The sequence below is a fragment of the Vanderwaltozyma polyspora genome, genomic scaffold (assembly GCF_000150035.1).
Source record: "Vanderwaltozyma polyspora DSM 70294 KpolScaffold1045 genomic scaffold, whole genome shotgun sequence".
Classification (NCBI taxonomy): Eukaryota; Fungi; Ascomycota; class Saccharomycetes; order Saccharomycetales; family Saccharomycetaceae; genus Vanderwaltozyma; species Vanderwaltozyma polyspora.
The window spans coordinates 149,999-177,283 of NW_001834678.1; the positions used below are offsets into that span (position 1 = coordinate 149,999).

Below are 27,285 nucleotides of genomic sequence, written 5' to 3' on the forward strand. Positions count from 1 at the left end.
AGGTCAAGTCATACAGCAATACATTAAAAAAGAATTAGAAACAAATCAATCGTTACAAGACACTTTGATAATAGCAAATAATACATTTGCTATTCAATAACCCAATTAATTGTATGAACCTTTTTCTATTATTATTATTATTACCACCTCATCTCATCTCATCTCATCTTCGAAAGCTTCAACTTTTTTCTTGCTGAAATTTTTCGATGAAATTATTTTGATGAAACCAATAGCAACAACAAGAATAACAACACAACAACAACAGGTGAAATAAAAGACAGAATAAGAGGGTGATGGATTTGTTTATGAAGAGAGCATTTGCAATAAGTTGATGAGTTAAGAAGTAACAAAAAGAGGTATTAAGGTTACATTTGGAGAGGGAGTTTATTCTGTTTTACTTTGATAGAGCTAAAAGTCTGCTAGGGTTCCTATATATATATATATATATATTTATATTGAGAGAGAGATATTTTCATATATATAGAGGATTGCAACTGTGTTTGACTTCACATTCGTTTAAGGGAATTTTTGATCTTTATATTAAAGTAATATTGCTTTAGATTTAGCATACTATATTTTAGTTTAGGTGACATACAAGAGAGATAAAGAGGCATTGATCTATTTTGGTAATAAACTGATAGTGATTTCGATATTGTTAAGACGTTTTAAAAGTTAAGAAGTAATCTAGGAAGAAACAAGCATGATCGTTTTAAGAAGCAATACATTGGACGATAGGGTTGATTTATTGGAAAGTGTTCTTCACGCTAGAGATATCCTTGTAAATAGTGATGATGATTATTGGGGGTCTTCCTCTTGGGTTTGGGGAAGATGGATTTTATTTGTAATATTTCTTGTGTTTTTAGTAGCTTCATTATTTTTAACAGGAAGAGTTAATAGAAGAAGAAGGATGATGGGTCAGGCTCCTATTAGAGGCACTGCGTGGTTAACACCGCCCTCATATAGACAATCTGAAAGAGATTATAATGCAACAACATCGGGAACTGTTGAAGATTATGTACCAAAATATACAGAAACTAGTAATGCCGATGATTTGGGTTATTATGATGAAAGAGGTGAGTTCCATGCAAATGACAAAGCAGAATATTTGCCACCACCGACTTTAACTTTTGAGGTTGATTCAGATGAAAACTCTCAAGGACTAGAAAGACCTGGAAGAGCATTGACTAGACAACCTTCGAATTTTATGCCTGATCAGGATATGGATTTGGATTTTAGAAGATACACTTATTTGAACAATAATCATACTAATAATACTTCAACGAACGCTAACACTCCAAATACAACAGGTAATGTCAATAATACAAACTCAGAAAATGCTGAATCATCATCAACTATTGAAACAACAGTATACCATGAAGACGACCAAGTTAATAAATCCTCAAAAAGTTAGAGCATTTGCAATTAATTGAAAAGAAGAGATAATTGGAAACCGACTACATGTCACCAATTTTTTAATATCCTGAAGGTACATTTGCAACAATATATTATAACGTATAATACTTAAAGTGTTTTTTTTTCTGTTCAAAACTTTCAATTCATTTAAGAGCACTTAATTCAACTAGAATCAGACATGATCGGATAGTGCCCGTTGCCTTTGTTGTTGAGTTGAACTATGTTCTTTTACAATATAATTTCAAGATTTTACATTCATTTGATAATAAATAGACTTATACATAATATAGCATAATACAATAATTCATTAATCAATCGATATTCTATACAATTTATTAATCTTATCAATAATTAATCAATTTGCAGTACTTTTCCTTCACTTTTAAATGAAGTTAGATTAAATTGGTTCCCTAAGCTGAAAAGGTCCTATTAAATTTCTTTGCTTTTTGTATGTTAGATACTCTTCCTATATCAAGTTCGATTTAGTCGGAAATTTCCAACCTATAGGAGAAAAAGTGAAACTTAAGGTTTAATTTTGACCTTAATTCTCTAAATACCTAATTAAGTACATTAGTAACATTTTAAAAAAAATTTCGAATTTAAATTTTATTGAACTTGAGCAATATCAGTTGGTGGATGGTTTTATACAATTTCTAATAATCTTTTAATCAATACTGGAATAAAAAAGAAAGTAGGGGAATGGTTGTCGGTACTATATAATAATAATGACAACAGTTAAGTTTCCAAGACCTATTTTGAAAAATAGTAAGCTTTTAAGGTCCAGTGCTTATGTCAATGGTAAATGGTTGAATAGCAGTTCTAATACTTTTAAACTCAATGATCCTGCTTCTGGAGAGGTAATTGAAGAATTACCAGAGCAATCCATATCGGAATTAGATGACGCTATTGATGTAGCGTATGAAACTTTTAAGACTTATAAATATACAACTCCAAGACAGAGAGCGACATGGTTAAGGAACATGTTCAATGCAATGAACAACAACGCTGATGATTTAGCTAATATTATATCGTGGGAAAATGGTAAGGCTTACAGTGAAGCTTTAGGTGAAATAAAATATGCAGCTTCTTATTTTGAATGGTTTGCTGAAGAGGCCCCAAGGATGTATGGTACCACTATACAACCTTCAAATCCTTCAAATAAAGCATTTACAATGAGACAGCCAATTGGTGTATGCGGGTTAATTTGTCCATGGAATTTTCCAAGTGCAATGATTACAAGAAAAGTAGCCCCTGCACTTGCTGCTGGTTGTACAGTTGTCGTAAAGCCAGATTCTCAAACTCCATTATCTGCATTGGCCTTAGCCCAGCTTATAGAGGAATCAGGTTTCCCTCCTGGAGTTTTCAATGTAGTTTTATCAAGCAAAAATACTCCTGAGTTTGGAGCAAGATTATGTGAATCTAGAAAAGTCAAAAAAGTTTCCTTTACTGGTTCCACAAGAGTTGGTAAACTATTAATGAAACAATCATCCTCGACTTTGAAGAAATTATCCTTAGAACTAGGTGGAAATGCTCCATTTATTGTTTTCGAAGACGCTGATTTAGAATTGGCTGTCGAACAGGCAGTTGCTTCTAAATTTAGAGGCTTAGGTCAAACTTGTGTTTGTGCCAATAGATTGTACGTTCACTCAAGTATTATCGATAAATTTGCAGAAATGTTAGCCTCGAAGGTTGAGAATTTTGTAATCGGTCCAGGTTTGGATAAATCATCTACCCATGGCTGCCTAATCAACGCTGACGCAGTTACAAAGGTTGAAACATATACAAAGGATGCGATTGCTAAGGGAGCCAAAGTAGTAGTAAAAGGTGGTCCAATTACTAAACTTGGTCCTACGTTCTATGCACCTTGTATTTTATCTCATGTCCCTCAAAATGCTAGGGTTTCAAAAGAAGAAATTTTTGGACCATTATGTCCAATATTCTCGTTTGATACCTTAGATGAGGTCGTTGGGTATGCGAATGATACTGTCTTTGGATTAGCATCTTATGTATTTTCTAAAAATATAAACAATCTGATGGCTGTATCTGAAGCTTTAGAAAATGGTATGGTATCTTGTAATACCGGTTTGTTTTCGGATGCCGCTATTCCTTTTGGTGGTGTCGACGAATCTGGTTTTGGTAGAGAGGGTTCTTTACATGGTATTGAGGAGTATACATTCATAAAAACAGTTATCTTGGGAAATTTACCAACAAAATAGTCTATGTCCTATAAGAACTTTATATAAATGAAATATATTAATTTTTTTGTTTTTTTATGTTTTGTCTTCAAAAATATTCAAAAAATAAAACAAAATCCAAAACTCGGAATCAATACATAAATAAATAATATATGAATCTTTATTAATATTACAATTAAATTAAGTTATTAAAAATATTTATGAGGAAGGCAGCACTAGTGAGAATATATAACGAAAGAAAACTATATAAAATATCAAGTCAGCAGGGAAAGCCGTAAGACAGACCAATATAGGTGTTGATACAATAGAATATAATAATAGAATAACATTCTACAATTATTAGGTAATAAAAATGTACAACTTGAGTTTATCCAGAACAGTAATATATTAATGAGTGAATTAATGCATAGGGAATGTAAAACATAAATTAATCAAAGGCAAAAAAGTAGCCGATTACAATAATCTGATCTATTAAAATCAATCTTTATAAGATATCCGAGCTTCGGTCTTTAAACAAGGTAAAGTCAAAACCGTAAGATGTATTTGATATGCTCTCATGTAGCTTCGGCTTCTGAGTCATCCTCAATAGCGTTGTCATCATATACCAAGTCATACTCACCTTCAAATTGATTTGAATCATGATCAATAGTCAACTTCCTCCCGCATCTCGGTAGAGTTTCTTTAATATCAGTCATTGGAGCTTGTATTCTTAAAGCATATAAGTAGAGATATGCTACTCTTTTTCTTTTTTTATTGAAGATGAACCAATTTAAGCTCCATAAATGACCAGGCTCATCGTCCAAAAATGACTTGTTAGGATCATACCTGTATATCACACAATCTGACAAATCCATATGTGAATTAATTATTTCCCACATCCATTCTTCTGGCTGTTTTCCCAGTGAATATAAGGAATTTTCGAACTTTGATATTAGTTCTTTCAGTGAACTTTTGACAAAATCTGTCGGTTCTAAAGAAGAAAAGTCGTGATCTGGATACGAAGCATTCAATATTGCAATCAAATATGCAAATATCCTCCTACTAGCTGTTTCGTTAATTGGACCAAATGGACCAATATTTATATTGCTAGGATCATGGTTTGCGGACGACCTTCTTCTATTTTTAGAGATTTTAGAAACTTTAAACTTATTATTTGAACTTGACCCATTCACCGCTACACTTGACGACCTTCTTGATTTTTCTCCATGATTGGAAGAGGATTCTATGGATGAAGAACTTAAATATTCGTTGTCTGAATTCGTTACTAAATCTTTTAAATTCTGGTCGTTTAGTTTACTAGTTCTAATAGAAATGGGAGTGCCTCCGATATTTTGTTGGTTATCATTATCACTAACAGACATTCTTCTTTTTTGTTCCCAGAAAGAATTACAATCTCTACTTTGCTCTGAAGTAGCTGGTGATAGTAATCCGTTATTGTCTAAGTCGTTTTGCCTTTGTTGAAATGCATTGTAGGTTTCATTTTCCTGTAGCAATACGTTCAAATGGTTATCAATAGTCTTGTAAAGTTTCTTATCAGAAGCCACTGGTTTAGTAGTGAATATATCACAACCTCCAGTAATTTTACAATCACTTGTTTCAAAATTCAGGGTCTGATTAACCCTCTCAACATCTAATTCATCAATGAACTATCATAAAAATAGGTACAAAGGTACAATCAATGACTCAATGACCACCCATAAATAGAAGTTAGTAACTAAGATTATAACAATAATAGTTAAAAAATTATCAAACATTTTTTTTGCAGCCAAGGGCAAAAAAATTATGAGGGACTTAATACTTCATCCTCTCAATTAGTTCTTCTCTCCAAAAACACATACTTTCATCTTAGCTTAATCTGCACAATTGATAGATCAATTATGGCTAGCGATATGACTTCCTTCAACTTATATACCCATCTCATTTCAACAAATTCTTTTGCTATATTCTTATACCTCTATTGTTTCTCTTAATCCCTTTACCAAATTCCAATTTCGTTCTAAAATTTCCAAAAATATTTTTAATTTGAAAAAAAATATCGATCACGTGCTCATAACAATAATAATAATAATAATGCGGGTAACATATGTATACAATCTTTTTACCGTTTTGAAATAAAGTCAACAATATCACGTGATGTAATATACAGTCACCTTACAATTTCATACACGTGACTTGAAGTAGAAAAAAATGAAGATGAAAATAGTACGTAAGAGTAGCCCTTATAGACATACAACTATTATATGACCTGCCCCAGCGGTAAGTTCAAAAACATGAACTTGAAGGTAAGGAAAGGGGACAACAAGGTTATATAAAACAACACATGCTCATTTTTAGCAGTTTCTACTTATTGCTTTTGTTTAATTGATTCGTGACTGCATTAAGATCAAACAATCTATATTTATATACCAGGCAAACTTTAAATCGGATGTAGGCTCATTGAAATTAGAAATAGTCAAAGTTTTAGATGATTTTTCAGTAATAGTAATAGTAAAATTGAAATTAAATTATTTATTTGTATGAATTGATAAACTGATTAGTTACAATATTTTATATTTAATTTTTGTTTCCTTGAAGTTTTTAATATTAGAAGTGAAATAAATTTTATCTTTGATTAAATGAAAATGTCTCTTGATAATCTATCGTTTGTTTTTGGCTTTTATTAGTGTCAGTTACAACATCGGAATTTTGCTACTTGAGCTTCCTCATCGACAGATAATTTTTCATTGTAGGGGTTTTCCTTTTCTAGATCTGATTTTTTTTCCCTCTCTTCTTAGTTTTTTTTTTAATTTTTTGGTTGAAATTATTATATTAAATTAGGGTTCGTGACTTTTTGGTGAATGAGGGAAAAAAATATTAATTGGAATCGTTCATGTTCCTGATCCGATGAGATGACTTGATTAGGGTATTTGAAATCTAATCTATACTATGGAATAATGGTTATGGTTTCTTCATGTTATTACCTAAACATTTGATGTAATGAAATCCAAACACTGACCAGTGGAAATTTGATAATACATAAGAAAGTGAAATCGTATTTTCAAAATTACTTAACGAAAGTGGTATAATTTGTTGTTGCCTATTACTGCCATTGTCATTATCATTGTCGTTCGTAACATTGTTATCATTAGTACTATCAGTATCCTCTGATTCAAGTTCACTATCTGGTTTTGGTTTTTCGTTAGTACTGCTTGTCATCTTGTTTTTGTAGCTTGCATTTTTTGAGTATACTGTCAAAAAATCCTGTTTTACATTACCTTCAACAGTGCATCCAGATCTGGAATAGATTATATCTTCTAACGACTTGAAAACCCTGGTCTCCAATAATATATAAACTGGGCTGTTTGGCTGAATTTGTTTAGACAACCATGCTTTTGCAAATTCTATTTGCTTCTCATCTAACGCAACAGTTTGAGGAATCCCATATTGTGGAAGTTTCGTTTCTCTCAAATAATCAAGGTATAGTTCTTCAATAACTTTGCATAATTGCAATGCAATAGACATTGTATTTTTAGTCCATTTAAAATTCCCATGCTCTTCTGTGATTAAACTCATTATTTCCGACTTTAATCTTTCATCAGTATATTTAGTAGTGATATAATTCTTTGCCAATGTATCAATATTTTTATGTTGTGATATCAATTGTTTAAATAGCAGACGACAAATCATTAAACAAACAATTTGACGAATATTTGTCCTCAGTAAAATTAGTCTAGAACGGTCAAAACCAAGTGCCACAGGATAACTTTGTACCATATTATGACATGATGCTAATTCTAAAATATTTCTTATGTTGAAACGATATAACAGTTGAGGTGTTGTTTGGCCAGCTATTAATTTACCCTTCGTTACCTCCTCGTTATATTTAATCTTAAACCAATCAAACGATGGAATCAGTTTGTTATTAGGAGTAGACAAGATTGTTTGATAATACTGTCTTTCGAATTCCACAGTATTTGAAACCAATGCCGGTCTGAGAAGCCTTATCTGATGGTTCGCAACATCTAATTTCATAATCTCAAGAACATGAAACAAGAACCTTATTGCTCCAACGAACTTACTCAGTGAATCTTCGGTCGTTGCTTCTTCAAATTTCGAGTAAAGTTGTTTCATAAAAGTATCTCTCATTGGAGCACAATGTCCTTTTAATATTTTGCATATCCAGTCTGCTAGTTGTAAAATATCCAACGAACCAGTGATAATACCTTGTACACACACGCTGGTCTCTAAAATATTTTTAACCATTTGGGCATCCTTTGGAGCCACAATGGTCAGTATTATATTTCTTAAATTGTCAAAAATGGGCACCAACCTTGTTCTCCTACTCTCAAACACATCTCTTCGTTTCTGATAGACAAAGATTTCATTTTCAACTTCTTTCCAGTACTCATCTGCAAGTTCTTTTTTCTTAATGCCTAGATTACCGTCTAAATTTGGTCTAAACTGTAAATTAGGGTCGAACACGATATCATGTCTCAATTGTGCATTTTTTGCGATCTCTTGCACCTCTATTTCTTTTAAACAGTGCGTGTTAACCGGTGGGAGTGGAATACCGCCCTGTAATGAAGTTTTAATATAAGATATTCTTTCCTCCAAAGTCATTTCATCAATGGGTTTTGCTGATTTCTGCGCTGGAGGTTGAGTCTCCACCACGACAACAGGATCCGGGGAAACCGTTGGTTTATCAGAATTGTTTACAGTATTACGATGATTAGTTATCACCGTGCTTGCAGCAGACGCTGCTTTTAATATTTTTGCTATTTCTTCAGGGTTTGTGATATTTGCAGGCAGAAAAATCTGTTTAATCTTATTGCCTTCAGGCAGCTTGTAGCATCGCACACCTTCAGCCTGAGCCACCGAATCAGCAGGCAATGGTTTAAATATAATTCGATGAACTTTACTATGATCTTGTCCATCAGAACTGCTGACACGTGTACGCTGATCAGAAGTCCCGCCACTACCACTACCACTACCACCAGTCCCAGCACTATGCTCAGAGGAACAAGGTCCACCAACCACACTCTTACCTGGAACTCGTACCCGACCTTCACCATCGCCATCCAGGGGAGTACTCATCCTAGAAGGTATAGGTGTCGATTCCTCTTCAGAACTCTTGTTATCTTCGACCATTTGCAAATATAGTCAAAAATACTATCCTTTCGATGTAATAAAAAAACACAAACAAATACACACACACTATCTCTCTTATCAAACACAAAGCAATCAACCAGGACCTACTTTCTTACAACCAAACCATCAACTTAATCCTGCTTAACCTTGCAACCCAACTTCTTTTAGCCATCCATCAACTTGAACTCTCCTTCTCTCTCTGTCTCTTTCTCTCTCTTCTGTTCTTATATATCAAATTTAGCCCTTTTTATAGATTTTAAAGGCTAACTGAAATTTTACATGGCAGGAGATGGGATGGATGTATGACGAACCAGGCCAACGGTTGGATATAAAAGGATGAGATGAGATGAGATGAGGTGCCAGAGGGTTCTAGTTTCTGGTTTGTTTGCTTGTTTGCTTGTTTGCTTGGTTTCTTTTGGCAAGTTCTTTTGGCAAGTTCCTTGGGTCTCTAGAATGTGATGTGGTATTCTAATGCTACTGTCACATGTAGAGTTAGCAATGTCTTAGTAATGGGAGAGAGGGGAAGGGACTGGGACCGGTGGTGGTGAAAATGATTCTTATCTACACTTCACTGTGTCTAATCAAGCCAAGATGTACATGACGTATGTTCTCTTTAAGTTTGCTTGGTTTCAAAAACTCTACGCTGACGTTGAGTTGCCCTCATCAGATATCATATCATAGCACCTTTGCTGTTTCCGGAGCAAAGGTGATAGATAAGCAAGAGAGCTCTTGGTTGAACCAGGGGTTAGTTCTCCATCTTGTATACCCAAGTATTTCTTTTCATTTCCTCACATTTCCCTCTTGCCTTTTGCATCTTGTTGTTGTAGTTTGGACCTCCCCTCCCATTCATTGCCATTTTTGGCTTGGCATTGGATTGAAAAATGTCCCAACTTCGAACTCGATTGATGACTATTCAAGAATACCCAACCGACTCAGCACTGGGAAGTTAGAGCTATGAATGAGGCTATGATGATCGATTTGAGTGCAATTGTCAATCGAAAGGGCCCTTTGGTTAAAATATGTGGGTTACAGACTTTGCAAGCTGCTGAAATTGCAATTGATTCAGGCTCGGATTTGGTTGGTATGATATGTGTGCCTAATAGAAAGAGAACAGTTAATCCTGATGTAGCCAGAAACATATCTGCTTTGGCCAAGAACAGTAGACGTATTGGAAATGGTAGCGTTTATGTCGTCGGTGTGTTTCGAAATCAGACAAAAGAGGAGGTTTTGAAAATATCTGACCTTTATGATATCGATATCGTTCAGTTACATGGCGATGAGGATTGGAAAGAGTATTACGAGTATATAAAGAAACCTATTATCAAGAGGTTTATATTTCCTAGAGATTGTGATGCTGTTAGCAGCATATGTACCACTGACGATAGTGCTATTTGCCTACCGTTATTTGATTCAGAGGCTGGCGGAACCGGTGAACTCTTGGATTGGGAATCTATCTCAAATTGGGCAAAAAATAGTGACAAACCTGTCAAGTTCTTGCTTGCTGGGGGGTTAACACCTGATAACGTTTCGTCAGCTTCTTCTTTGCCTGGTGTAGTAGGTGTTGATGTCAGTGGCGGTGTCGAAACTGATGGTGAGAAGGATTCCACCAAGATATCCAAATTTATACATTCGGCAAAAACATAATATAATGTATATACGCACTTTATGTAATATCTTATCATTCTTATAATACATTAGAATCGTAACCTATATACTAGTACCTAATAGATATATGCAAATACAGAGAAGCTTCATGCCTGCAAGAAACTTCACCAATGGGAGATTGAAAGAGACAACACATCTAGGATGTATTTAGCGGATGGATCTTAATCACGAAAAGTCTATATAATTCATCGAACCACTAGATCCTGGTCCATTATTATATCTCCTTGGTTATCAACGTTTCTCCCTGTATCTTCTTGTTCTGCAATAGCTCTTGCAATAGCAGCATCATCATCTAAATTTGATTCAAACTCATTCTGTTCTTGCTGTCTCTTAATTGCCAACTCTCTAAACCTCTCAATATGAGAATCGTTTATGGATACACCTTTTTTCAATTGGAACAACTGTCTACACATAGGACATAAACCTCTCGATGTACTTGTATCTAACCATTCATAAATGCAGTGCACATGGAAATTATGTTGGCATTCACCGATAACCAAGGGACAACCATCACCAGGAAACTTACAATTAGGGCAAGTACGATTAAAACTTGCTCTACATATACCACACACATCTTCCTCATCGTCTTCATGGACCATACCATGAATATCACCAATGGCATCTTCACCTAATCCACTCTCAATAGTACCTGCATTCTTTGGTATATGCCAGGACCAGGAGAAAACACAATGAACTTTCTTAACCTCTACTTTCATGATCCAATAACCTCAGATATGTAGTACTCACGTAACTAGTCTATCTATTTGTTTCTTGTGCTTTTAAAAACCAGTTGTGTTGGTAAAGTTGGCATGGCACTTATAAAATTTTTTTGTTTTAATGTCATCGATATATTGATGGATAGAATTTAGATATCAGTTAAAGGGTATATATATATATATATATATATAAATGAAGACACCAAACCAACCAAAACAGTAAAGATGGACAAGTTTAACCCGAGATTACATATTAGTCGTTAGTCTACTGTTGTATATACATTGTCATAATTATATTATATATCCTATAAGAGAGTTATTTAAATAAAGACAATCAGTCAAATTCAAAAATATATTATTTTTATGAATCAATTCTATTCATTCATTTAAGAATTTGATGGCTTTTCAATAGCTTTGACGACAACAGAATAATCACTCATCTCCTGGATGGTTTCTATTAATTTGCCTGCTTCATGCAATTTCAAAATATCATCATAACCACCTAATGATTTCCCATTAATTACAAAATTTGGCACGGTATTATGACCAGTTTGTTTGTTAACAAATTGTTGTAACTCATCACCGTGAGTATGTTTATCCAATTTAACAGCATGGAATTCTGGTTGGAAAGAATAAGATTCTTCCAATAGTTTAGCCAATCTTTTACAGTAAGGACAGAAAGTCTTTGTATATAAGATGATTGGAGATAATTCGCTGATTATAGCATATTCCTGGGCAGGGTCAAACTTTACAGGTTCTGATCCACCTTGAACAGCACGTTGAGCAGCATTATTTTGAACTGTAGATTTTTCGTTGACAACATTATTTTTATTATTATCAGTCGTCAATTTCTTGTTAGCAATATTATTATTATTATTATCATTAAATGGTAACCCTACTTCTTCTTTAATCTTATCAATTTCAGCATTAACTTTATCGTCTTTAGCCGTACCTTTGACTAGATCGTCAGAAGAATATCTTACTTTACCACCAACACGAACATTATCACTATCTATCATACCTTTAACAGAAGTAGACTCAAAAGCATCAGAAATTAGTCCACTAGGATCTGTTAACATCCCATTATTATTTTGACTAATCAAAAATATAACGAATAACAAAACCCCAGTTATGGATAAAATTCTAATATTTCTCTTGTTCCAACCCAATGCCATCGTAGATTCTCAACAACGTCAAACTGACTCTTCATCAACTGCTCAAACAGAGACTATACTAGCCTTATAATCACCATCCATAAACTTATTCATCATTACTTCGTTTCGATTCTTATTTATATCACAAACCTCTAACGTGTCTGGTGTATTTTATAAATTTTTTCGAAAGAGGATTGGAAACAATGACGTCATCAATGCACATCTGACATAAATATGTATATATGTATATAAATATAGTAACAGTTGGGATAATATGGTATTGTATTGTGTTGTATTGTACTCTATTCTATTCTATTATATAAAAGTATATGAATTCTATTATGAGAAATGTTCTTCATGAGTCTTTTCCATAAAGATATGTCTGTCTTTAATATATTTACAAAGGCCTTGCCATTTTTCTTTATCATCTGAAAGTTTATCTTTCAAATATTTAAATTCGAATGGTTTCTCAAGACACAACAATTCTTCTAATGCTTTAAAATTTTCCATTTCTAAATCGTAATGGTTTAGTTTGTCGTATTTTGTATAAGAACGAACATGACTACCGTCTTGCATTAGATCGTTTTCTTCCCATAATGCAACAGGTTCGAATTTTGGTAAATGAGCATGAACGAACATAACATCGATTACTGGGTCAGCATGCTCATCTTCAAAGAACTTGTCAGTGAAGTCAAAAGGTGAATATTCTTTATCTATTTTATCTTGTTTGGTGTTTGGGTATTTTTTTTCGATGAAAGTTTTTGCATTTTCGTAAGCAGTATAATCTTGAATGAAATCATGTTGAAACATTGCAACCCCACGATAGCCACCTGGACGAGTGTAACCGTCTGTGCCTACGTGTTTTTTAACTTGATAGAATGGCAAATTGAAGAAATTCGCACCTGCGATGAAAGTTTCTTTATCACCTTCACCTGAAGCCTTTTGAGTTAGGATTGGATAATACCAGTTTGGTCCATACATATTATAGTACATTGCCAGTAATAGACTCTTTAGATGTTTTTCTTTATTTATCATTAGTTGACCAGATTCTGTGGATACGTCTGGCAGGGTTCCTTCGAAATCATGCATTGGTATATCTTTATGGTTTTTCAAGTCTTCTGTGTAAACCGAAGGAGGAGTTATATCGTCTAGGTTGTTACGAACACGTTCATTTTGGGAGATGTCACGATCCAGGATGTCGTAGTAAGAAGGAGAAGTGGAACGTCTCCAGTAATCCGGCCAAAAGATCAGACCTCTTGAAGAGTATGGTTCTGAGTAGAAGATGTCGTCAATATTTTTGATTGGGTAGTTGTCGGCGTCTAGAAGCAGTACGTTTTTAAAACTGGAGGCAGCGATTGCGACGACCTTCGTTTGGTACCCATCTATCTTTATATCCTCGTTGATCTTGTCCTCTGGTAGGAAATCTGACAGGAAGATACATTTGGCGTTGTACTTTGGCAATAGAGTGTTACAGAGCTCGTCATCGCCTTCGTCCATTGGAGGGATGAATACTTCGATAGGCAAATTAATTTTCAAATTTCTGATAGTTTTAATTACCAAAGTGGATAAGAGTGAGAATTTCCCACCTGCCACTAGAACGATACCGTCGCCGGAATACATATCTGGAGATGAGCCCAATTCTTTCAAGCCGTCGATGTATTTGCGATGGGAATTTTTCAACATGGCTAGAGATTCTTCGTCGATCTGTAGACATTTTGATAAATTATCTTGTGTTAGGACGTTCCATTTATGGACGTCGTTTTTCCTTTGGCCTATATCTGAGTCTAGGGGACAGTCCTGGCCGTACTTTCTATCTGAGGTTCCTTCTGGACCGGCTGATCTCAGTAGATCGTAAACTTTTGAATAGAAAGTTTTCATGTTTTCTCTTAGTCTTTTTTCTTCCATCTGGACGAAGTTCAATTCGTCGTCATCGTCGTCGTCGTCGGCATCCTCTAGTTGAGTTTCTTTATTGTCGTCGTTGGTGGTGGTGGAGGAGGAGGAGGAGGCAGTATCTGTAGAGGAGCCAGTTAATGAACCTATTGAGTCTCCGATGTATGAGCTGACGGCGTCAGTGTAGTTTTGCAATACTTTAGCAGTTTCATCTTTGTGATGTCTTAGGATGACAAAAGTTAAAACGGCGACTAGTACGAGAGAAACTTTGAAAAGTTTTGAGAATCTTCTGTTGCTGACCATTTCCCGCGATGCCCAGTGACGTTGGATGGGATGGGATGAAACTGCGTTGACAGGGAGCTAGGAAAGAGAGTTGAGTGTGTGTGTGCAATCAACCATAGATACATACATTTATATACATTTGTGTATATATATATATATATATATACAAATGTATATAAATGTAGATGGGATAGATTATGATGTTTGACGATATAAATTTTGCTACGGGTATTTGCATTGGTGTTTGATCGATTGATCGATTGATGGATCACGGTTGTTGGTGTTGGTGCAGGAAGGAACAGTAACAGTAACAGTAACAAGCTAACGCATTGCGAGAGAGAGTAAAACGAAAAACGGTAACAGTAACAAAAGTCTTGTGAGCAGTCTTTGTCTTGGAAGCAGCAGCAGCAGCAGCAACGGTTAAACATTTCCAGTTCGGTTCAGTTCAGCTCAGCTCAGAGCAGTTCGAGTCGAGTCGAGTCGAAAAAACAAAAAAAGACGAAAAGACGAAAAGCGATGCGATGAGCTTTTGGAGTGGGAGAGCGGGAGGGGAGGGGAGGGGAGGGGGAAGAGCCAGGAGCAGAGAGAGCAGAAGAAGAAACAAAAACAACTTGTCTCTGCTAGCGCGTTTCTTTTTCGCTTTCTTTTTCTTTTACTTTTCGCACTTCTCTCCACTGCACTGCACGCGTCGTTGTCCTCCCTCTCCCTCGACAAGCAGAGATGCTATTTTAAGCAACAGCCCAAACCAAACCAAACCAGAACAGAACAGAACAGAACAGAACAGAACACAGCGACCTAGTGCAGCGTCTCGTCTCGGTTGGCTCGGGCCGTTGAGCTTTGTTACGCGTATGATTGCCGTCAGAAGTGACAGATGACACATTACACTTGCATTACACTCACAAGCCTCTGGACCACCCCCGTCCCCAACGTGTGGTCCCGAAACAAAAACAAAAACAAAAACAAAAAAATTGTTACACTCGGCAAAATAAAATAAACACGCACATGCACCATGCACATACACACGCACCTGGCGTCACGTGGTCGCGTTATCAGTGACTAGTCACGTGCATGTATTCTTTGTTGTGAATTCTTATTTTATAGATATCTAGTAATTGTACGTTGAATAAGTGCTTGGTGTTGCTTTTATTCTATTCGTCTGTTTGGTAGTAGACTAGTACTGTTAATAAGTATATTTATTATTAAAGAGTTCTATATCTTCTTCTTCTAATGTACAGAGTAAGTAAATAATATACAATAATATACAATTGAATCAAATAACAGTCACTATTAGTCTTTGTATGTGTCAACGATAATAACACGTATTATCTGGTGTCATAGATCTTTACTAATTCGTATAAAACTATGTTGAAACAATACAGGGACTCACATTTAAATTTCCATTACCCTCCCTTCTCTCCGCTCGTCCAAACGCATTATTCCAACGCTCTTTTGCTCTCGCACCTGCTCTTACTTTTCCTCCAACCAGTTCCACTCTCGCTGCCTTCCCCCCCTTCTCTCTCTCTCTCGAGCAAAGAACAGATATACACATCATCGCAAAGAATCAAATCAAATCACCTCGCTTTCCTTCCCTTCACTTCATTCCATCCCAGCCAAACAAACAATCTATCAATCAATCAATCACTTCGTATCTATCTTGAACTCTATATATATCAATACCACACTCGCCTTGCTCATCTCATCTCATCTCATCTCATCTCTTCTCTTCTCTTCTCTTCTCTTCTATATTTTGATCTGGCTCTCATATCCCCCCAACACCAAAGGTTCATAAACTATCTAATCAATCACTTCACACCATGTCTGCCAACGAATACTACGGCAACTCAAACAAAAAAGAATCAGTATGTTATTAAATATATTCATTTGTCTTTCTTCCTTCCCTCATCCCCATCCCAATCACTAACTCTCCCTCCACCCCATATATCTACAGTACTCTCGTCCAGGTGCTCCTCCCCCAGGCCACTCACAACCTCCTCCTCCACAAGGTTACGACAACTCAAGAGGATACCCTCAATACCAACAGCAACCTCCACCACAACAATACTACCAGCAACAACCTCCACCACAACAGTACTACCAACAACAACCTCCACCACAGCAACAACAACAACCTATATACGTACAACAACAACCTCCTCAAAAGGGTAACGACGACTGTATGACAGCTTGTTTAGCTGCTTTATGTATCTGTTGTACCTTAGACTTATTATTCTAATCAATTCCACTTCCAACTTACCTCATCCCATCCCATCCCATCTCATCTCATCTCACTTCCTGTCGTTGGAATTAAAAGGTCACTCTACTCAGCTTTTTACATATCTTACAAATTATATCTACATATTTTGTATACTTAGTTAGGGTCACACCTGTTTGTATCACTCCACACACGCTTTAGATAATCTATAAAGTAATTTAATACTTAATTTAATATAATTCTATACCTTCCCAACACAACCGTTCCCCTTCACTACTTCTCATCTCATCGCATTCAAAAGCTTTAGATCATTGAAAAATTAGTCCACTTTATCCAAGCTTATTTAAAATACCCACTCTCTCTCTAGTAAAAGGAATAACCGAAAACCAAAGACCAAACACTACTAATACACACTCACGTAACCCCGGTTATATCTGTATAATGGTAGGTTTCGATGGGTTTGAACCTATTCATACCATCTTCTATTCAGTTTTCCATCCTACTGAAGGTCCAAAAGTTTGTTACCAATTCCCACCAAATAATCTAGACAACTACAGTATAAATTTCGATTCAATCAGAAGTTACGTGATTCCTAAACCACAATTATGCAATAAATTGTTAACTTTGAAATATGGAAACTACAGAATTATCGGATACCCTATCACTATAAACTGTTCCATCTATGCTAGAAATAACTTCAGTTTTAATTTGGTATTCGTCTTCCCCTATGAATGCAAAACTTCCCCATACGAATCAGTCATTGTGAAATTAGGGAAAATGTTCAGAGTCCTAGAAGAACAATCTCAATTCTTATCAAAAGCAGAAAAAGATTTAGCTTATTTCGATTTCAAAGCTATCTTACATTCTTCCCTAGATCAAGATTCAAAATTAAAACCTGAAAAGGATTCCAGTGGCAACAACAACGGCAATAGCAACAACAGCAATAACGATCAATCAAATTCTGCAAATGCAACCGATTCAAAAAAAAATTCATCATACCTATTCGAAAAGTATAAAGAAATTCAAGAATTTGTCTCAAATGATGAATCAGACTTTTCCATACAAGATTTTATCATGAGACTATATCAAGATTTAAATAATTATTCAGAATGTTTGATCCCAATAGACGCAGGTAACGCTGTAGATATAAAACTATTTCCTCTATTAAGACCACCTCCAGCAACTATATCTATAGAAGATGTACCGATATCAAGAGTTAACTTAAAGGAAATTATAGACGTCAATTGGGACCCAACTATGTTGAAAATTGTACCACATATAGATGGTGTAAATTCGATTGCAAAAATTGCTAAATTAAGTGATAGTGATACTGTGTTGGTGATAGAATGTATTAAACATTTCATCTATTATGGCTGTGTAGTAATTTCAGACATTTTCCAATTCTCAAACATATATGCCCCAACTAGTTTACTTCGTAATTTCCTAACAGATCCATTGATGGCTACAGAATGCCAAACTTACGTAACAGTCCCAGAATCTTCCACTTTACACCAACTACCATTAGAATCATTATCAAAACTAAAATTGGACTCTGATGGAAGTGACAGTCAAAATTTAAGGAAATCCAAAAACGGCATTGATTCAAGAGCTGCATCATTTGTATCTTCAAGGGGAGCTTCTTCTCATAATGAAAATTCCTCTTTATATTCAAGATCAGATTTATACTTAAACAGACATAGATCAGAAAGCAGTATTTCAAGCCAAAATACAAACGATTTGAATGGAAACGTTAAACAGTTACCAACAAGATCTACTTTGTTTGATCTTTACAGATCATTAAGTCAGGGTGTTACTCTAAAAGAATGGTATAAAGAAAATTTTTTTGAAATAAGAAATAATGGCATTGATATAAGGAAATTCATCATATTTGGTATTATTAATGGTCTACTTTATAGATGCCAATCATTCCCTGTCACAGCCAATTTTGAAGAAATTAATAAAGTTAAAAAATTCAAAGATATTCAAAACAGAAAAGAGACAAGAAAGGATAAACTACAAAAACAGCTTTCTCAAGATATTTTTTCCACGTCTGATATTAAAGTGGGGGAAGATCTTATTTCTGGTAGAAATAGAAGAATTCAAACATTAGATTTAGATATTGCTGATAGTGTTTTGAAAAATGTTTATAAAAAATTAACTCTAAAAACAGAAGAAGAAAATTCAAGCAACCGAGCTTTAAATTCACAAGAATTGGAGAAAAAATCAGTTCAAAGTTTGTTCGAATCTTCAAATCCATACAGCAAAGTACCCAAAAGGCCAGGAACATTATCGAAAGTATCATTTCAACAAAATAGTAACATGCAATATTCTGCTTCTTCTGGGGACGTTACAGAAAATGAAGATATCAACAATTTAGAGAAATTACGAAAACAAAATGAGCAAATACTTCTAGAGGCTCTAGAGTCTACTGAAAATTTAGATAAAATATGCGTATTACTTGAAAAGCCAAGATCTGAGGTCGAAGAGATGCTGAAGCATTTGGTAGACTTCAAAGTGATAAACAGCTGAAGAATTATATAACGACATAACGAAAACTTCATAATACAAGGGGGAATAACAATATCAAGGATGATAATAACGTTAATATTCATTAAATTATTAATATATATCTATATATGCTCTAAGTTTTAATATCCTCTCCTAAAATCAATCTTGAATGGATAGATATATTAGTTATGCACGATGGACCCTCTTTTTACTACTTCCCTCATCAATCTTGTCTTCATCATGGGCTTTATCCAAAGAATGTTTTACAGCAAAGCTTCTTGCTTCATTGAATTGTAAAAGATCCGAGTTCATAAGAGATTGTATCTGGGGACTTGTTCTACTAGGTGATACACTTTGCCTGACAGGAGATTTCCTATTTCTCATATTTGGCGTTAATCTTTGCTGATCAAGTTGATCAAATATTTCCTTTAAGATCGACTGATAACCAGTAATATTTGTATCAATTTCATTCTTAAAGACATTCCTTATAGAATCATCTAATTTATCGAAAGCAACAATCGATTCCTCGGTAGACGTCATATTTATATTGAGTGTGTCCTTTAATATGCCATTCTTTTTCATAATACTTATGAACTCCTCAGTAACCACTTCATTATTCTCGATTATATTAGCCGCCTTCTGTAACTCATTAATTTTAGATTTCATTTCTGAAAGAGTATCAAACAATGATTCGGATGTGCCCTTTAAAGTATCTTGTAACTTACCAACAATCACTCTATTTTTTGTTTTAAATTCATTACTTGAATGTTTTGATTTTTCAATTAACTCTATAGATTTTTCCCATTTTTCCTTTTGAGGAATAAAATGATTCATTTCATTTTCAATGACTTCAGATGTTGCTGATTTTATATTCTGTAACAGAACACTTTTATTTCCTTCTAAATATGATTCCAGTAAATCATTAAATTTTAGTAGAAAGTCATCGGATGATTTTTGAACTTGATGATAGGTTTTATTAACATAAGTTTTAAGCAATTCTTCGTGATTATTTTTAAAAAATTTCTCATTAATATATTGCTTTAAATTATTAAATTCCTCACTTACATCGGATAATAATTCTGCCAGATTATTGTAGTTTTCGCTAGTAGAATTTTCCAATCGTGATACATCCTGTATAAAAGATGAAAATAACTTTGGAGATTCTTCTGACATCTTCTTAATGCAATCTAAAAATAAGGAGTCTATCTCATTCTCCGAAATTTGCAATATCTGTTTGATTTCTTCATGTGCCTTATTTAAATTATTTTCAATTTCTAAGTTGTCTATCAACTCATTTTTTTCAAACTGGCGCAAGTTTTTCAGTAGCATTGATTTAAGTTTTGACAGCTCTTCATTGAAAAGAGTTTTCATTTGTGTTTGAACTGAAGATTCTCTGTCAGTGTATCGAGCTATGGTAACATTCATATTATTGACAGTTTCTTTTAGCTTATCAGTTGAATTAATAAGATCATGTTCTCTCCTTTGCTGTTTCTCAATATTTGTATACATCATACTTACTGAATCTCTCATAGATTGAAGTTTAATTCTTTGGACTTCATTGACTTCTTCAAATGCTCTTTTATCTTTTCGGAGGGTCGTACTTTGTTCGTTTAGTTCATCTATTACTTTTTTCAGATCCATAATTTCAACTTTATGTTTATCCAAATCCTTTGTTAAAACATCGTAATGCTCGTGGCTCATATAAACACCCTCTTTAGATTTTGTAGACAACAAATCTGACTTGACCTTTGCAAGTTCATTTGATATGCTTTTAATCAAAGTTTCTTTGTTAATCGATGGACCTAACAATGGATAACATTTTAAGGACCTGACTTTATTTCCAAATTCTAATGTTTCTATCATCTCATCAAGAGAATCCTTATTAAACCTTAAGGTGAGAATAAAAATAGATTTTGAATTTCCTTCGAGTGTGTCTTTTATTAGATATGTCAACTTTGAATCTTTGAAGGGTATCACCGATTCCTTTTCATGTAAAGAATTAACTATTTTGTTTAGATTTTGGATCCCCTGATTTATTATATTAATATCTTTGAATCTTTGATTGGTACCTTCAATTTTATGAGAATGTTCTGCACCTGCCAGGTCAACAAAATTCCATTTTGAGACCCTAAATATCTCTCCTTCTTCTTCTTTATATAATACAATTGTAAATATCGTACTTGCCCTTGACGAATACTTCTGATTTTTACTTGATGCAATTTGCCTATTTTTTAAACCCCTGTGTAATAATTGTATGCCTTCTTTTGCATTGGTTATATGAAATTCTTCTAAATTTTGAATATATGGTGCTCCTGTTTTCTCCTGGATATGTCGCTGCGGTGAGTATTCATTGAATGAGTTTGATCTTGATATACTCAATGTATTCGCCTGTTTCAATGCAGTTAAAGATTGTCTACCCATTTTTTTTCTTATTATTGCGGTGGGTATCGATTTTGAACTTGTTAATGGAGAATTGTCTCTTGTGTTACAGTTACTATTTGCTCCATTTTTGACATTGGGAGATCCACTATCTACTATTCGAAGTTTCTTGATCGAGGCTGATAAAAGGGAATTATGTTGATCCACCAGTAGATCTTTAAGTTCTTCGTTATAAATCTCCACATAGGAACATTTTACCACGTGATCAATATTATTACAAGACAAATGATCAAATAATTCCTCCAAAACCCTTGGAATTACACCAACAGAAAGTCTTGATGCTTCCGAATGAAGTAATGAATCTTCTTCACCACTCAACGTATACGTCTTCCCTGATCCTGTTTTTCCATAGACTAAAGTAGAACAATTGTAACCATTTATAAAATCTTGAAACATAGGCTTCAGCGAATCCAAGTACAATTGCTCCTGAACCACATCAGAACTAAATATATGATCCATTCCAAATTCACGTTTAACAGCATCGTCTTTCCCTTTAAATTTTATCAGCCCTGGTTCCTCTATTATAATTTGATCTCTAACATCGTCACCCTTTTCGTTATCAATCTGCCCTTTGAATCTCGCAACAACCTTAATATTACACTCTACCTTGTCCTTAACACCATCACTCAATGACATGGCATACCAATGGTCGACGATCGATGTCTTTGAAGTTGTTTTATCACAAACATACAACTCATCGAATCATTTGTTTACATTATCAATTTGTATTGTTAAATAATTAATACGCGTTTGATATTTGCAAAAATTACTTAAAGCTTAAAAACTAAACAAGCAGCAAGATTTCAGGATAAAAGCATAAAAGCATAAAATTGAGCATTCTTTGGAAGTCAAGGAAACTGTATGTGATGATCTGTATATATTAGGACATTTATGTACTTGCTGAGTGGCCAAACTTGTATTTGATCCAAGTTTGAACTACCAAAACCTATGGTGGACTGCTTTACATAAGTCGGTTCGCTAGTTACACATGTCTATTCATATAGCAAGAAATAATAATAGTTTTAACTTAACCACCTGAATTATATGGAACTTAACTAATATTAGTGTGCCTTCGAGGAATTTGTAGACCATTTCTTTGCTATTAAACATATAGTAAGATTCTACTTGCTGTCTTACCTCTTTTGAGGCATCTCTTGAGGTTATTCCTTGTAAGATTTATTGTTTGCTATCATACTAAATAGCAAACATTTTTTGATAAAACTATGATCTTGATTGATATAAAAACAATGGAAGGTGGCGGGGAATACCTGCCCATTTAACAATTATAGGTTTTGTTCCTTTTGTTTCCAAGAGAAAGAAACTCACAACTAGCAAGAAGGATAAATCCACCGACATTATGTTAATACTTTTACATTTAGCGTTAGTTCCATCAATATTCTCTCCAGTACTAGGACTCCCAATTGATGGACCGAACTCCGAACTCTCCAAGGATTCCTATTCTTATCTTAACCATGGTTCAAACAATAATATCGAATTAGAAACAAAGAGCATTCATGGGACTGACGCAGTATTTACAAAGACAACTAATGACACTAATGAAATTATATCAAGAAATATCGAATCAGATCAAAGTTTAAATCACGATTACATGGAAATTTCATCGGAAGTATTTGAATCAATGGTTGTAACTGAGACTGAAGATGTTGCAGAATTAGGAGATGTATCAATGAGTGAATTTCAAATGGCCCAAGATTCAGAAGGTGTCATTTATAATCGATTTATCGAAGAAATTATTGAATTTTATGATGATAACTTAAGATTCAACAATGAGATGGGACAGAAAGACTATGGCGAAGTTTTGGAATCCATTTGTGAAAAGTATTATACTGAGATGGAAGCCTATTTGAATTCTGTATTTGTTGAAAATTAAGAGATATTTATCAGCTATTGGTTTTCTAGTTGTTTATTTATAATACAAAAATGAAATATAATACAAAAATGAAATATAATACTACTAATAATAATAAGAATGGAAACTTTTTATTTTACTTAGAAACACTTTTCTTTAATATATAGATTAATATTTATCAAATACCCATTTTTTTAAAAACAAATTCTATAATAATATCAATTATTTATAAAATTTTAAATGCAAAAATTAACTTATTCGCCATCGCTAGCGTTTTCATTATCTGAATGTTTAATCTCTGATTCATTAGAGTTAGCATTCGATCTATGCTTTCTTCTTCTTTTTTTCTTTGATTCAGTTTCAGCTTCAACTTCATTACTAGCTGGCTTTGATTTTCTTTTCTTCATACTTAATGGATTTGGTTGTTTAGGTCCCTTATTCTTCTTACTTTCACTGGTTTTTTCCGATTTTTCCGATTTTGGTTCATCTAAACCAGCTGTGTGTTTTGAATCATTCAAACCTTTATATAATTTATCCTTTTCCAATCTTTCGCTAATTTTCAAACTGGCGTCGCTTAATGGTTCTAAAATCATCACCGCTCTTGAAACATGTACAATTGGGACACCTGGAATCTTTCTCAGTTTTCTTCTGATATCCATATCTTGAGAAGCCACAACATATCTGTGCTTGTTGGAACCTTTTATATCTACAATACTTTCAATACATTCCAATGGAGATTTGGGATCCTTTGGAGGATGATTACAACGACGTCTTTCAAACTCTTTAGCAATACTAATTGCCTCTTGATTATCAGTTTTGTATAACGCTTGCATACAACATTGTGTGATCATCACTTTGACTTCTGCCTGTAACGTACGTTTCAAACCCTTTAGAATATCAAATTTCGATTGACAACAATCTAAAACTAATTGGTCATCTACAATCGCTTGATATGGCTCTCTAAATTTGAAAGTGTGATTGTATACTAACATTTGCTTTCTATAGGATTTAGCTCTTCTTTGACGCATTTTTAAATGGATGACTTGACGGATAGCTGCTTAGATCCTTTGATTTGATGACTTTAAAACACGTTTATTCATCAGTTTCATTTGTCTTTATATAAAGATATATCTATCTCATCGAAAAATTTTCAAAATGGTTATTTTGTCTTGGAGTTGGAATTAGTAGTAGAGCCGATGCGAGAAAAAGGAAAACTTAAACAAAGGGTATGAGACCTTTAAGAAAACATAGTAAAAGGGTATATAAGGTATACATATTTGTATGGAAAATGATATTAGAAGATGGTAATTGGTGTTAGTATATACTTTTTTTTCATATTTTATCGTTTGATTTAGAAAATTTTTTTTTTTTCATTTTTTTTATTTTCAAATGTAAGGTCAAATACTTTTGATAAGGTGAAAACAGATGACAGGGACAGCTACCAGCGCATGCCACAAATCTTTAATTTAGATTTGATATTTTGGAAAACTCTTCTGAATTTTAAAAAATATTCATTTTGTTCAAAATGAATTGAAGTTGTTCTGTGATGACTAGAGATTGATAATTCTTAACATAGTCATTTGCATTCCAAAAATCTTCCAAACTTTTCCCTGCACCGTTGTACGCAATTACATTTGGAGTATTGGCAGGTAAGTCACGTAAAGCATTCTTAGTACCGAAAGCTACTATTTTTTTCTTTAATTGATCCGGAGTAATTGCAGTAGCTTGACCTTGACTGTAGAATTGACTCTTTACAGCAGGTTGTAAAGATAAGAAATATGCTACAAGACCAGCAATATGAGGGGAGGCCATAGAGGTACCTGATAAAGTTGCGGTTGCATCTGGGCTACCAATATAGGTGGATAAAATGTTTAAACCTGGTGCAAAGATACTAACACATTGTCCCCAGTTTGAAAAATAAGCTCTACTGTCACTTAGTGTAGATGCACCCACCGTGATTGCTCTTTCAGCCGCTGCTGGGGAAGTATTACATGCATCTTGGTTTTCGTTACCTGCAGCAACAGCAAAATGGACACCAGCCCCAACAGCAGCATTGACGGCTAAGTCTAAAGAACGAGATTTACCACCACCTAAGGACATATTTGCAACAGAACCCTTGAAACCTGCGGTACCTACATCTCTCTGGTGGGCACCTACAACGTATTCGACACCTTTCAAGACATCTGACATGGAACCAGCACCATTTGATCTTAAAACCTTAACTGCATAGACTTTAACTTGCTTTGCAACACCATAATGAATTGAAGCAATAGTACCTGCAACATGGGTACCGTGACCATTACCGTCAACATTTGCCTCACCTGCTGGGATAGTTTTCCCCCAATATGCTCTTCCACCGAAATCAACGTTTGTAATATTAATACCAGTGTCAATAACATATGCTTTTACACCTTTGCCGCCTAAATCATCATATAGATACTTGTTGAAAGTAGATAAGTTTAGACGACTTCTGTGGGAAATACGAGCCAAACCCCATGGTGCATTATATTGGGTAGTAGCTTCAGTAGTGTGTACCATTGAATCGCGTTCAATAAATTTTACCAATGGTGATAGACGTAAAAATTCGACAACTTCATCGGTAAACATACCGGTATAACCATGTAAATCATTACCAATTTTGAACATGTCACGTACACCACCTAGTAAACCATTTGAATTAACATCTGAAGAAGTAGAGATTGTAAAAAATTCATGATCATAAGGTAGATCAGTAACAGATTGTAATTGTAATTGACTCATTGTTTCAATATGCAAAGAAATTTCATTTTGTGTCACACCTTCATTAAACACTACGATATAGTTATAAGGAATTACTTCTGAGTTCGGAGTTATCAAACTTGCAGGTCTAACCTCTTCTGGCAAAACCAAAGCGTGGCAAAAATTCAATAAAGTCAGAAATACCAAAAATAACATTATTAATGAAGATATAGGTATTTTCTTTTCTTTTATCTAACTTCTTATTAAATCGGTCTTTTAATAATCCAACGCTTTTACTACTAGATACCGCCAAAGATAAGCCAAAGAAACAAAAAAAGGTGTCCTCAACGCCTCAAAACATCTCCTTATATACAGATATATTATTATCATTATCTGTACCTGTAAGCTGAGAATAATATAATTAACCACAATTTAAATTCAGCGGGGGGAGGGATGGACGGAGTCGGAGTTACTGACAGAGAGAGACACACATTTGTTTGTTAAAAACACCCAAACAAACAACAAAACACCAGAACTAACCGAAATGAACCACAAAGATAAGAATCAATCAATTTAAGTTAATTTAAATTAGTTTACCACAAAAACCTAATCCAATCCAATACACGCCCTCTGAGACTCATTATGGGGGAAGGAGGAAGAGGAAGAGGAAGAGGAAGAGGAGGATAAGGGGATCAAAACAATTGACCTGGCAACACATTTTGAATCACACTGGTAACTTAACGGTAAAATGGACATTAAAACAAATATAGGAGTCACTCCTAATGAAAAGATCAGCATGAAAGATAAAAGAAATTATCATAATCACAATCAACCGTTGGAGAATCCAGGCTTTTATCCAGTCTTTTCTCTTATGTAATGGAATCTAATGTAACTAAGCCACAAAAAAAGTATATACGAGCAGATCTATTTCTTCTGTGAATAAACAGAAGAACAAATAAGGGAAAACCGAACAGACAGCTAAAATACAAGTAAGGAAATAAAATAATATAAAATTGGAGTAACTAAATACATGACTTACGGGAGGTATAATAGATTATTTAAGTAGTACCTTTTCTTGTTCTTCTTTTTAATAACT

The 27,285-nt window shown here is 34.3% G+C and overlaps 13 protein-coding genes across 13 annotated transcripts; 5 read left to right on the forward strand and 8 right to left on the reverse strand.

Moving 5' to 3' along the window:
• Positions 1 to 700: 700 nt before the first annotated feature.
• On the forward strand, positions 701 to 1,411 carry Kpol_1045p63 (resistance to Congo red protein; the record flags this gene model as incomplete). The annotated part of the gene is made up of 1 exon (XM_001645884.1): positions 701 to 1,411. The coding sequence occupies one exon, from the start codon at positions 701 to 703 to the stop codon at positions 1,409 to 1,411; it is 711 nt and encodes a 236-aa protein (XP_001645934.1).
• A 727-nt stretch (positions 1,412 to 2,138) lies between these two features.
• UGA2 (succinate-semialdehyde dehydrogenase (NAD(P)(+))) lies at positions 2,139 to 3,629 on the forward strand (the record flags this gene model as incomplete). Its single annotated transcript, XM_001645885.1, has 1 exon — positions 2,139 to 3,629. One exon carries the CDS (start codon positions 2,139 to 2,141, stop codon positions 3,627 to 3,629), a length of 1,491 nt encoding a protein of 496 aa, XP_001645935.1.
• Positions 3,630 to 4,162: 533 nt separating this feature from the next.
• Positions 4,163 to 5,452, reverse strand: MAF1 (RNA polymerase III-inhibiting protein MAF1; the record flags this gene model as incomplete). Its single annotated transcript, XM_001645886.1, has 2 exons — positions 4,163 to 5,254; positions 5,447 to 5,452. The coding sequence occupies 2 exons, from the start codon at positions 5,450 to 5,452 to the stop codon at positions 4,163 to 4,165; spliced, it is 1,098 nt and encodes a 365-aa protein (XP_001645936.1).
• Positions 5,453 to 6,545: 1,093 nt separating this feature from the next.
• On the reverse strand, positions 6,546 to 8,735 carry SOK1 (Sok1p; the record flags this gene model as incomplete). Its single annotated transcript, XM_001645887.1, has 1 exon — positions 6,546 to 8,735. The coding sequence occupies one exon, from the start codon at positions 8,733 to 8,735 to the stop codon at positions 6,546 to 6,548; it is 2,190 nt and encodes a 729-aa protein (XP_001645937.1).
• Positions 8,736 to 9,689: 954 nt separating this feature from the next.
• TRP1 (phosphoribosylanthranilate isomerase TRP1) lies at positions 9,690 to 10,379 on the forward strand (the record flags this gene model as incomplete). Its single annotated transcript, XM_001645888.1, has 1 exon — positions 9,690 to 10,379. The coding sequence occupies one exon, from the start codon at positions 9,690 to 9,692 to the stop codon at positions 10,377 to 10,379; it is 690 nt and encodes a 229-aa protein (XP_001645938.1).
• A 206-nt stretch (positions 10,380 to 10,585) lies between these two features.
• Positions 10,586 to 11,116, reverse strand: APC11 (anaphase promoting complex subunit 11; the record flags this gene model as incomplete). The annotated part of the gene is made up of 1 exon (XM_001645889.1): positions 10,586 to 11,116. One exon carries the CDS (start codon positions 11,114 to 11,116, stop codon positions 10,586 to 10,588), a length of 531 nt encoding a protein of 176 aa, XP_001645939.1.
• A 386-nt stretch (positions 11,117 to 11,502) lies between these two features.
• On the reverse strand, positions 11,503 to 12,291 carry Kpol_1045p69 (glutaredoxin; the record flags this gene model as incomplete). The annotated part of the gene is made up of 1 exon (XM_001645890.1): positions 11,503 to 12,291. The coding sequence occupies one exon, from the start codon at positions 12,289 to 12,291 to the stop codon at positions 11,503 to 11,505; it is 789 nt and encodes a 262-aa protein (XP_001645940.1).
• Positions 12,292 to 12,609: 318 nt separating this feature from the next.
• Positions 12,610 to 14,463, reverse strand: Kpol_1045p70 (alpha-mannosyltransferase; the record flags this gene model as incomplete). Its single annotated transcript, XM_001645891.1, has 1 exon — positions 12,610 to 14,463. One exon carries the CDS (start codon positions 14,461 to 14,463, stop codon positions 12,610 to 12,612), a length of 1,854 nt encoding a protein of 617 aa, XP_001645941.1.
• Positions 14,464 to 15,804: 1,341 nt separating this feature from the next.
• On the forward strand, positions 15,805 to 16,608 carry Kpol_1045p71 (uncharacterized protein; the record flags this gene model as incomplete). The annotated part of the gene is made up of 1 exon (XM_001645892.1): positions 15,805 to 16,608. One exon carries the CDS (start codon positions 15,805 to 15,807, stop codon positions 16,606 to 16,608), a length of 804 nt encoding a protein of 267 aa, XP_001645942.1.
• A 487-nt stretch (positions 16,609 to 17,095) lies between these two features.
• Positions 17,096 to 19,183, forward strand: NPR2 (nitrogen permease regulating protein NPR2; the record flags this gene model as incomplete). Its single annotated transcript, XM_001645893.1, has 1 exon — positions 17,096 to 19,183. One exon carries the CDS (start codon positions 17,096 to 17,098, stop codon positions 19,181 to 19,183), a length of 2,088 nt encoding a protein of 695 aa, XP_001645943.1.
• A 165-nt stretch (positions 19,184 to 19,348) lies between these two features.
• Positions 19,349 to 22,237, reverse strand: Kpol_1045p73 (uncharacterized protein; the record flags this gene model as incomplete). The annotated part of the gene is made up of 1 exon (XM_001645894.1): positions 19,349 to 22,237. One exon carries the CDS (start codon positions 22,235 to 22,237, stop codon positions 19,349 to 19,351), a length of 2,889 nt encoding a protein of 962 aa, XP_001645944.1.
• Positions 22,238 to 23,725: 1,488 nt separating this feature from the next.
• Positions 23,726 to 24,499, reverse strand: UTP23 (rRNA-binding ribosome biosynthesis protein UTP23; the record flags this gene model as incomplete). Its single annotated transcript, XM_001645895.1, has 1 exon — positions 23,726 to 24,499. The coding sequence occupies one exon, from the start codon at positions 24,497 to 24,499 to the stop codon at positions 23,726 to 23,728; it is 774 nt and encodes a 257-aa protein (XP_001645945.1).
• A 472-nt stretch (positions 24,500 to 24,971) lies between these two features.
• On the reverse strand, positions 24,972 to 26,405 carry Kpol_1045p75 (S8 family peptidase; the record flags this gene model as incomplete). The annotated part of the gene is made up of 1 exon (XM_001645896.1): positions 24,972 to 26,405. The coding sequence occupies one exon, from the start codon at positions 26,403 to 26,405 to the stop codon at positions 24,972 to 24,974; it is 1,434 nt and encodes a 477-aa protein (XP_001645946.1).
• Between the last annotated feature and the right edge of the window lie 880 nt (positions 26,406 to 27,285).